Source organism: Cherax quadricarinatus, chromosome 52 (assembly GCF_038502225.1).
Source record: "Cherax quadricarinatus isolate ZL_2023a chromosome 52, ASM3850222v1, whole genome shotgun sequence".
Taxonomy (NCBI): domain Eukaryota; kingdom Metazoa; phylum Arthropoda; class Malacostraca; order Decapoda; family Parastacidae; genus Cherax; species Cherax quadricarinatus.
The window spans coordinates 20,167,269-20,178,917 of NC_091343.1; the positions used below are offsets into that span (position 1 = coordinate 20,167,269).

The 11,649-nt window shown below is 39.9% G+C and overlaps 1 protein-coding gene across 1 annotated transcript; it reads left to right on the forward strand.

Moving 5' to 3' along the window:
• Positions 1–2,145: 2,145 nt before the first annotated feature.
• Positions 2,146–11,247, forward strand: LOC128696838 (CD151 antigen). The gene is made up of 5 exons (XM_053788225.2): positions 2,146–2,761; positions 4,192–4,380; positions 6,206–6,379; positions 7,772–8,011; positions 10,916–11,247. Exons 1-5 carry the CDS (start codon positions 2,711–2,713, stop codon positions 10,982–10,984), a joined length of 723 nt encoding a protein of 240 aa, XP_053644200.1. The 5' UTR covers positions 2,146–2,710; the 3' UTR covers positions 10,985–11,247.
• Positions 11,248–11,649: the final 402 nt, after the last annotated feature.

Consider the following 11,649-nt stretch of genomic DNA (forward strand, 5'->3'; position numbering starts at 1 on the left):
TTCATTTTTAAGCTATTTTGGTAAACTTGGAAATTTTTAGCTATTCTGGTATATTGGGAAATTTTTGATTACTCTGGTATATTTGGAAATTTTTGACTATTCTTGTGGAAAATTGCATTTATCTGTATGTATAATTATGTACATAACAGTAAATGAACATAGATAATTATTATTTATCAGTTAGACAAGTAGGAATTTGGGACACCTAGGTCGCAAAAAATGTCCCCCTTCGATACCTACCACTGTCATATCCACAAGTTGCTCTGGGCCTATTAATTAAATGAATTATACATCAGGGATTCTGGTAAATATATAAATTTGTGGACTGTATATTAAAAAATGATTACATATAAATTCACATATACATAACAGAAGGAAAAGATATCTTAATATCACTCACCAGTTTGACTGGATATTAAGTTGTATCATACTCAGAAAAACCTCACTAACTAAATTTCTGAAAACACTGGCCAGAATTATACACAAATCTAGAGAGCTTATCTGAGGTTCATGGAGCTGTCTTGTCTAGTCGTCTGATATCTCAAGTTAAGCAGGAATGCACATCCAACAATTTCGCCTCCTATCTGAGAGGTGTCAATCCAATTTTAACCTCTAGAGCACGAAAAATTCTTCCCATTATATTAACGTTGTATCCAATTCAAAACCAAGATGGCGAATCCCCTCCTGCGTAGGCGCAGGCTCAGTTTCCCATTTTCCATCACATAAATTTTATTAAATACAGTATGGCCATCTATTTACATATAAATACTGAATTTCTGGAAAATATATACAGTATTTTCCACAATTCTGGTATATTGGGAAATTTTTGGCTATTCTGGAATATTGGGAAATTTTTTTGGCTATTCTGGTATATTGGGAAACTTTTGGCTATTCTGGTATATTGGGAAATTTTTGGCTATTCTGGAATATTGGGAAATTCTTGGCTATTCTGGTATACTGTATTGGGAAATTTTTGGCTATTCTGGTATATTGGGAAATTTAAATAAAATTAGTAGAATCCTATCTATAAGATGCATAAACTATTACGTATGGATTCCATTCACAAAGGCACAGCAGCTCCTTATGACCCTAGTGGGTTTAGCGCCTAGTTATGACTGTAATAAAAAATGGCACACTCAATTATACATGATGTAATTTAAAAAAAATTTCACCTTGTTTTCGCGCATAAAATTTTCAAAAATGAGTCGTGCAGACTCAATAACAATATAAAACATAAAAAAAGGTGTGATCTAATTAAGGTCACACCTTTTTTATAAGTTTTATATTTTTTTATATTTTTTTGAGGCCAATCAGAAGATATGAAGTTATCGTGAGTAATGACAATTTCAGGAATGGACTATATAATGTTGATCACAGGGCTCCTGCGAGGGTCAATATTTGCATGAGCCCTCGACCCCTACGGTACAGTAAAACCACTCTTTAAAGTTTGAAGCTGATCGAATGAGGCGTTCTCAAGTCCTAAAGAAAAAAAAAAGCCCCTCATGATGCTGAAGGGCTCTTAATTTCAGGAAATGGATCTGTGCTCTAGTTCCTTGAACTGAGCCTTCAACAACCCCCTTCCCTACCGGCGCTGTATAATCCCTACGGGTTTAGCGCTCCCCCATGATAAGATAATTTTATAAACGAAAATTCTGAGGAAAAATAAACAATTCGAGCAACCACTCGAAAGTGTCCCTTAGGAATGCATAATAATCATAATTAAACAAATTAAAAAAAATCCTTGTATCAGCAGTGAACGCGATAATTTTATCCTGAATATCAATGTCTCTATTAGCATAGTGATAGTAACTACTAAGTCTCGAAAGAGTGGAGGGAGACGCAATGCCACTCCCTCTCTCTCTCTTCATCTCCCCCTCTCTCTCTCTCTCTTCATCTCCCCCTCTCTCTCTCTCTCTTCATCTCCCCCTCTCTCTCTCTTCATCTCCCCCTCTCTCTCTCTTCATCTCCCTCTCTCTCTCTCCATCTCCCTCTCTCTCTTCATCTCCCCCCCTCTCTCTCTCTCCCTTCCTCCCTGCCTCCCAGTCTTATCAGCAGACTACCACCTTCGCTGCAGCCACCCCACTCCTGCGCACCTCTTCAACTCGGCCACTATCTACCCCACGTATTCGCAAGTATCCTAGCCATCTTCCAAGTTAGTGCCATCTGCAGCCCCAACACCAGCTGTGTAACTCACACATGCACTAAGGCACAGTTTCTCACCTCAATAATACTTGCTTGCGTCTCTGACACGTGTCAAATTGTTTGTGTGTGTGTGTGCGTGTGTGTGTGGGGTTGAAGGTGGGAATAATGACTGGAACTGTTTCAGTTTAATAAAAACATATAACTACAAACAGTGGTTTAACGACAAGTGGTTAACGACTACAAGCGGTGATTTAATGACTAAGATCGATAGTTAAATGACTATAGATGGTATTAATCACCTACATGCTGTATATAAACGATTACAAACAGTAGCTTAACAGCTACAAGCAATAGTTAACGACCACATTCAGTAATTAAACAAACATTACCGGTCGTTAAATAACTCAAGCTATTGTTTAACGGTGACAAGGTGAAAGTAAACGAATACAGGTCGTAGCTAACCGATAAACGACCAAAACAAACAGTTACACTACGACAAGCAATAAACGACTACAAGTGTTGGTTGAGCCACATCAAACTGCTTGTTCACAAAGGCCTAGTCAACAAGATGGGTTGTATCAGCAAATACGGTCTCTTCCTCGTCAACTCTGCCATCATAGTAAGTGCCAACAGTTTTTCTAAATACCAACATTATCTAGTGCCAACATTAAAACTAGTGCCAGCATTACCACTAGTGCCTACATTACCACTAGTGCCAACATTACTGCTATTGCCAACAGTATATTATAAAGTTTATTCTAGGACCCAAAAAATTTGTAAGAAAAATTAAACAGTTTATACTTACTAATACTGCTTAATGACTCCATCTTCTTTCTTAAAAAAAAATTTAAAGATAACCTATAACTGATAAAGATAAGACAAGAGCTGATAACTAATAACAAAATAAGTGCAATATGTAAATTCCTTCGTCTAGGTATTGCTGTGTACCTTATGTATATAGTATATATATATATATATATATATATATATATATATATATATATATATATATATATATATTTGTGTGTGTGTGTGTGTGTGTGTGTGTGTGTGTGTGTGTGTGTGTGTGTGTGTGTGTGTGTGTGTGTGTGTGTGTGTGTGTGTGTGTGTGTGTGTGTGCGCGCGCGCGCAGGGATTGTACTTTACACCTCTAGGACTCAAGCCCAGCTTATCAGTTTCTCTGAATCCCTTCCTTCCACACACTGTTGGTCATCCTATTCTGCTCCATTCTTTCTAAATAACCAAACCATCTCTACAGCCTCTTCTCTTTTTTAATACCTTCAGTAACTACACACAGTCTAAGATGATGAGGAGGTACTTATACCTCCTCCCTTGGCAGACATTTGTCTGACACACGACAGGGAGCCAAGGCCGGGGCCACCTCTTGGAAAAGGCTGGGGCAGGGCGATTATACCGGCGAATCTACAACAGCAGCAGCAGCAGCATGCAGTCTTCTGTTTTCCATGCTTCGAATTCTTTGCATAATATTCACACCACACACTGTTCTCAAATATGACATCTCTACTATCTCCAGCCTTCTTGCTGCAACATTTACAACCCATCCCTCACACCTATATAAAAGTGTTGGTACCTCTGTACTCAGGCACATTCCACTTTTTGCTTCCATAAACTTATTTTATTCCACAGACGCCTTAACATTTCAACCTTTTCCCCTTATCTATTATATGGTTCGCCTTCTCTTTCATACACTCATCTGCAACGCGTCCACTCCCAAATAGTTAAATATATTCACTCTCTCCATACAACCTTCCTTCCAATCTGATATCCAATTTTTCAATGTCTAATGTTTTTGTGACCCTCGTAGCAAACTATATCATGCACCTCCCTCTTTCTCCCCTCCCTCCCAATAGTGACTGTGGTGGGGTGGTAACCTTCCCTCTGTATTTTCCCTCTGTCTCCCCAACAGTTCCCTAGGGATGACTGTGGTGGGGGTGGTAACCTTTCCTCTGTATCTTCCCTCTATCTCCCCAATATTACCTTGGGGTTACTGTGGTGGGGGTGGTAACCTTCCCTCTCTCCCCCGAACAGTTCATGGGGGTGACTGTGGTGGGGGTGGCAGCAGCCATCCTTCAGCAGGACACGCTCTTCGGAGTGCTACTCAGTAAAGTGTTTTACAGTGTGCCACTGAGTGCTCTCATCGCTGGTCTCTTCCTGACCTTCCTTGGGGTGCTGGGATGCTGGGGAGCCCTCAAGGAAGACACCTGCATCCTCAAACTCGTGAGAACCCACTCTCTTTTGCCATTTTTCTTTTCCAGGAATCAAGAGTTATGACGGAGGATCGAGCCTCCTCCAGTTTATACACAAACCCACACGAATTTATCGTTGAAGGTGACAAATCTGTGAGTTTATACGTAAATTACTACTTCGTTGTAGACACAAATAACTCGAACACGGAAGAGAGAAAAGCTCATCACGACATTTCGGTCCGACTTGGACTATTCACAAGTCACATTGTAAATAGTCTAGGTCAGAACGAAACGTCGTCATGAGCTCCTCTCTCCTGTGTGTGGGTTATGTATTGTTCCAGTCACGGTATTGTGCCTTTTTGTCCTTTACTTCGGTGTTTACTTTTAGATATTTTTCCTGGGTACATTATACACGTGACAATTGTTCCAACGATCCAACTGATCCAATATCCTCTTCAGTGTTGCAAGAGTTCTCCATTTCTGCCTCATTAAGAGAGATAAATACTGGACACATCTAGATCTAGAAATTCTCTCAGCTTTCTATACAATACACTGATTAATTTTGCATTATATATGATGGGGTATAAATGTGTAATCAGATAACAAAATTCGCGTGTACTTAAGAACAATTGTGTTAAATAATCCAGGAAGCCAAAAGTACATATTAATTAATTGTTTGAATAATAATAAAGGAGTTTTTAAAATGTAGTAAACTGTTTTGTCTTTTCGACTTAAGAAAAAAACGTATTAAAACACACACACACACACACACACACACACACACACACACACACGCACGCACACACACACACACACACACACACACACACACACACACACACACACACACACACACACACACACACACACACACACACACACACACACACACACACACACACACACACGCACACACACACACACACAAGCACGTCAAGAAATTAGAGAAAGTGCAAAGGTTTGTAACAAGACTAGTCCCAGAGCTAAGGGGATTGGCCTATGAAGAAAGGCTAACGGAAATCAGCCTGACGACACTGGAGGACATGAGGGTCAGAAGAGACATGGAAACGACATATAAAATGCTACGAGGAATTGAGAAGGTGGACAAAGACAGAATGTTCCAGAGATGGGACACAGAAACAAGAGGTCATAATTGGAAGTTGAAGACTCCTATGAGTCAAAGGCATGTTAGGAAATATTTCTTTAGTCACAGAGTTGTAAGAAAGTGAAATAGCCTAGAAAGCAACGTAGTGGAGGCGGGAACCATACATAGTTCTAAGACAAGGTTTGATAAGGCTCATGGAGCAGGGAGAGAGAGAGGACCTAGTAGCAAACGGTGAATAGGCGGGAACCAGGAGCTATGAATCGACCCCTGCAACCACAAATAGGTGAGTACACACACGCATATACAACAGGCCTAGTGTCTAATCGACATGTGCTAGGACAAAATGGTAACACACACACACACACACACACACACATACATGCATACATACATACATACATACATACACACACACACACACACACACACACACACACACACACACACACACACACACACACACACGATGTAGTGGAGGCAGGAACTATACGTAGTTTTAAGACGAGGTATGATAAAGCTCATGGAACAGGGGGACAGAGGACCTAGTAGCGGTCGGTGAAGAGGCGGGGCCAGGAGCTGAGTCTCGACCCCTGCAACCACAATTAGGCGAGTACACACAGAAATATCGCAGCGCTTTCGTCAGTGAAGGTGCGCGCGTATACTTCCGCAGGAATCTAAGTCATATAATTTCTGTTTTTTTTCCACGTGTTCCTGGTGTTGCTGGCGTGTGTGTGTGTGTGTGTGTGAGCAGTACGCTGTGATCGTGGCTATGTTGCTGCTGCTGGTGGTGACGGTGGGGGTGATGCTGCTGGTGTTCACTGCTGGCACTGCTGCCTTCCTCATCAGTAACATGAAGATCATCTTCAACGAGTATGGCGGAGAAGACGAACACATAACTAACGATATCGACTTCATCCAACATAACGTAAGTTTTAACAGATTCAATACCCGGGAGTTAAAAACTTTATACCAAGGTATTAAAGAAGTTTATATCAAGGTATTATTTTTAGTACCTGGTATTACATAATTTAACATCCCGAGCATTAAAGAAAATATCTATTAAAAATTAATATTTGGATTAAAAAAAAAATATGACGAAAAATCTAATACAAAGAATCCAAAGATTCCATTTTTTTCTCATCTACTTTCAACACGTTGACAAATTTTCCCTCAGATACGCAAAATTTAATTGTGCGCTATTCTGGCCCTGAGATAAATCAGCCATTAAACACTAACGTCATTCTGAAGACGGATTTAACGGGAATAAAAATATCACTTTATTTTACATTTAAAATTGGCAGGTGTGCATTTATAACACTGTATTTCACTCTCCACCGTAGTAGAATTAAGAGGCAACTTTCTTGAAAGTTTGAAGCCAGGCTGCAGAGCATTGTGGAGGTTATCCCAGCCATACCAGGATAACTAACTTTATTCAGGCACAGGTAGACACAAGTACAATTATCATACATAGTGTAAATTATCTAGGATAACCCCCCGAAAAAAGTCAGAATAACTTATATATTATTTAAACCTGAGAATGGGTTCAATAATTTTGGTCACGGGGCACCTGGACAAGCCAACTGTTCCAAGAATCTGGCCCTAGTGACCCTACACCGGCGTTGAAAATCTGAAGCTGATCGGATGAGGCGTTCTCGAATTATCAGCGAAAGAAAAATAAAAAGTGTGTGTGGGGGGGGAAGAATGAAAAAAAGTCGGGCAGCCACTTTAAGGTTCCAGTCAGAGATTAATAATAATAATATAATACTACTACTAATAGTATAATAATATTATATTATAATAATAATAATAATAATAGTAATAATAATAATAATAATAATAATAATAATAATAATAATAATAATAGTAATTATAAAATAATGATAATAACTAGATGTATTTAGTTCATAAGATGTAACCTTGAAAAATGTTATATATATCAGAGTAGCAACAAAAAAATATAGTATAACTAGTTTGATATTAAAAAAAATCTGCCTCGTAATAATGATGAGTGGCAATGTAAGATTATCAAAAACTAACTAACTTTCGGTATTAGTTCCGATTATACCAAATACCGCATTTTCCGGCATATAAGAAGCGTATTTTTTCCCCATAAAAAAAAGGTCTTGGAAAATCAGCCTGCGCCTTATATGCTCAAGTTCAGGGACAAGGGTAGACTTTAGGGTTACACTTTAGAGTAAAGTAAGGGGGGGGAGACATTAACTCTTGAATATATTGATTTACAGTTGTAATACGTCTGTAGTGCGCCTTATATGCCGGTAAAAGACTGTAATTGATTTTCGCTTCGTGGTTGTAACAGACTCACTGTTGCGGTATCTACGGCTACAAAGATTGGGTCGACTTCAACTACGGAAACGGGACCAGCGTTGCGGACGGGTGTTGCAAGAACGAGACTGTGGGCTGCGGCGTGGACCTACTGGAAAACCCAAATGTGGAGGATCTGGTATACACCGCGGGCTGCCTCGTCTTTCTCACTAGCGCCTTCAACAGCGTGTGCATTGCTCTGGGTGTCATCACTCTCATCCTGGCCGGCATCCAGGTGAGTTCAGAATGATCTTCCACACCGGTGTACTAACGCAAGAGCGCAGCGAACTCGGGTCACTGACGCAAGCGAATCCACACCGCGCGCAACGGAAGCTTTACGTATTAGAGCTGTATATCCCAGACTCTGGTTTAAAAAGACACGTGAGCCAAATAACTAAATGGTTATAACTATGACCATAATTTTTTAAAGAGGTGGACTGGTAAGCCAGCGGAGAGCCTCGGTCAGATGACCAAAAGCTCCAAAGGCGGGTCATCGCATGACTAAGACCCACGTCAGGAAACACTTGTTCTGTTTTCTGACGAACCTTACCTAACCTAAACTAACTTGAGCCAACACTAGACCATATCTGAAAACCTGCCAATTTAACGTTTTCTGATAAAAACGTCCCATTGTTCACTCACATGTCATTCATTCATTCATGTTGATTCGCCGGTACTTCCGGCTCGGGTTTTCTCCAGATGGTGACCCGGCAGCTCACGTGTCTTTCTATACCAATTTGTCGGTATCTATTACCAAGGTTCATACCATCCCAGCCTCTGTATTAAGCCAGAATATAGACGTATAAAATTAAAAAGCACCATACAGTGACCGGAAAAATACACATATAACCCACACATAAGAGACAGCAACGTATGACGACGTTCCGGTCCGACTAACACCATTAACTAGTCACTATGAATATAAATGAATGGTTCAGAGAACCGACAAGTTGATGGACTGATTACATAGACTCAAGGCTGAGGGACTGATTGCCTCAAAATGCCTCCTGTTCTTCACCATTCTCCTTTGTATGGACTGATGAAGCCACTGTGTGACGAAACGTTTCCTCATTAAAGATACCCAAGTGTTGCACATGTGTCTAATTTATCAATATGAATGGTATACAATACCGACCAAATGAAAATTAGACACATGTGCAACATCTGGGTATCTTTATTGTAGACGTTTCGCCATCCAGTGGCTTTATCAATACAGATTCTAGGACATAATTGGAAGACAGTAGAACTATATACAGAAGAAGAGGTAATCAGTCCCTCAGCCTTGGAATTAGTGTGAAGATCACCGTAGTCGGGAAGAATCTGGAGCACAGGCAAGAAGGCTGGCGCTTATATACTGTCGTCAGGTGTTCTTCACACCAACTCCAAGGCTGAGGGACTGATTACCTCACCTTTTGTATATAGTTCTACTGTCTTCCAGTTATGTCCTAGAATCTGTATTGATAAAGCCACTGGATGGCGAAACGTCTACAATAAAGATACCCAGATGTTGCACATGTGTCTAATTTTCAACTAGTCACTAGTTAACGGTGCTAGTCGGACCGAAACGTTGTCCTATGCTCCAGTCTCCTAATTGCGGGTTAGTGTATACACGTATAATATTCCTGTATTTTAAATTATATTTGTACCACTGGACCTGAGTGACATATTTACGAGTAGTTTCCCTCACCGGCTCTGGAGTCACTATCACGATTACCACAAACACAGAGTGCATTAAACTGAAGAGTTACCACACAGAGGTTCCATTTACACTTAAGGTAGCATATTCCAATGATTAAAGACATAACACACACACACACAAGCTAATTTCATTTACGGCTTCAATCAAAAGGGTCAGGCTCAAGAGCTGGAGCTTAACACCCACAAAAAAATACACTGGATGCAAATGTACTGCCAACAGTAATGATGCAAAGCCACACGTTTCAAAACTAGCTTTAACTGGGCTGACGTTTTGCTCTGTGTAAAGCTTGTTTTGCAACCTGTGATGTTTCTCCACTGGTAAACGCACTAAACTAGAAGAACCAAAGGCGTATATTAACACAAAATATACGCATTTTTTCCGTACAAGGTAACAGCAACGTGGAAAGAATTAAATCCCAATATATTAGAGACTGACTTAGAGTACAAAGGTTACAAAAGTACTACGGCAAAATCTCATTAAGAGCGGACCCAAGAGGTGGAGCTCAACCCCAAAGATCTCTAAATCCCCAGTGAAGATACATTCGCTCAGTACGAGAGTGAACAAATTAATACATTTAACAGTTTGTCTCCCATTCACCAAGCGATGAATGACGTTAACGATGATTATGTCCGGGGTTCAATCCCCGGTGCGGTACCTGGCTGTTAGTCGACTGGCGTGGGTCGCATCCTGGGGACAAAACTGACCCAATTTGCCCGAAATGTTCTGCATAACAGGTGCTTTCTATGTAAAGTAAAAGGACACAAGTGCAACTAATGCGACATTTTATTGCGGCAACGTTTCGCTCTCCAGGAATTTTGTCAAGCCGTTACAAATAGTACAAGGACACAGAAGGTATATATAGGCTTAGAGTGAGGTGCAATACTAGTGGTGGTAGTAGTAGTAGTGATATAAGTAGTAGTAGTAGTAGTAGTAGTAGTAGTAGTAGTAATAGTAGTAGTAGTAGTAGTAGTAATAGTAATAGTAGTAGAAGTAGTAGTAGTAGTAGTAGTAGTAGTAGTAGTAGTAGTAGTAGTAGTAGTAGTAGTAGTAGTAGTAGTAGTAGTAGTAGTAGTAGTAGTAGTAGTACAATATGTTAGAACAATTAACTTACACATGAGTAAAAGGATATAAAGGCTATTACTTGGGAAACAAAAATAGGATAGACAAATATTTATTGAAGGGTGGATAGAGGCAGCCTATTTCAACGTTCATTCCCTGTAATGTTCTTGTATAGTATTAACAGGAGAGACTATGTGATGGCAGGGTTTACTGTTTTCAATAGTATGTCACTGATCTATATACTTTGTACATGTACTTGTAAAAATAATGATTATTATTAATATTATTATTATTTCTGAATAAATGAGATGAGTGGAAGAGGTTATACTGGCTTTTTATAAATATATATATGAATATATTTTTTTCATCTCCCACACACAGATTCTGAGCATCAGTTGGGTGTGTATCATCATCAGGGATGCTGCTAGCTACCACCGCCTCATCGAGTAGTGTAACTCGAACCTACGCCTCACCCATATCCAGGCCTCCGTTCCCAAGATCTACACCCCCGCTACACCCACAGCCAGACCTCCACCCACGTCTAAAGTCACTCCCACACCCACGGGAATAAACCACTCCCACCTGGTGTTCTTTCAGGAAAGATCCGACCTTACTAATTCAAGTTTTAAAATTTTAACATAAGGTTTTATTTACATAATCATTTAGCATGAATGCAATATATATATATATATATATATATATATATATATATATATATATATATATATATATATATATGTGTGTGTGTGTATATATATATGTGTGTATATATATATGTGTGTGTGTATGTGTGTGTGTGTGTACTCACCTATTTGTACTCACCTATTTGTGGTTGCAGGGGTCGAGTCATAGCTCCTGGCCCCGCCTCTTTACTGATCGCTACTAGGTCCTCTCCCTCTCTGCTTCCTGAGCTTTGTCATACCTCTTCTTAAAACTTTGTATGGTTCCTGCCTCCACTACTTCACTTGCTAGGCTATTCCACTTCCTGACGACTCTATGACTGAAGAAATACTTCCTAACATCCCTGTGACTCATCTGAGTCTTCAGCTTCCAACTGTGACCCCTTGTTTCTGTGTCCCGTCTCTGGAACATCTTGTCTCTGTCCACCTTGTCTA

What these genes read in the sequence shown, in the direction of transcription:
- LOC128696838 (XM_053788225.2), top strand. Translation starts at nt 2,711, where the DNA reads ATGGGTTGTATCAGCAAATACGGTCTCTTCCTCGTCAACTCTGCCATC. An exon ending in TCGACTTCATCCAACATAAC is followed by an intron (nt 6,380 to 7,771) that starts GTAAGTTTTAAC and finishes TGGTTGTAACAG; the next exon opens with ACTCACTGTTGCGGTATCTA. An exon ending in TCATCCTGGCCGGCATCCAG is followed by an intron (nt 8,012 to 10,915) that starts GTGAGTTCAGAA and finishes TCCCACACACAG; the next exon opens with ATTCTGAGCATCAGTTGGGT.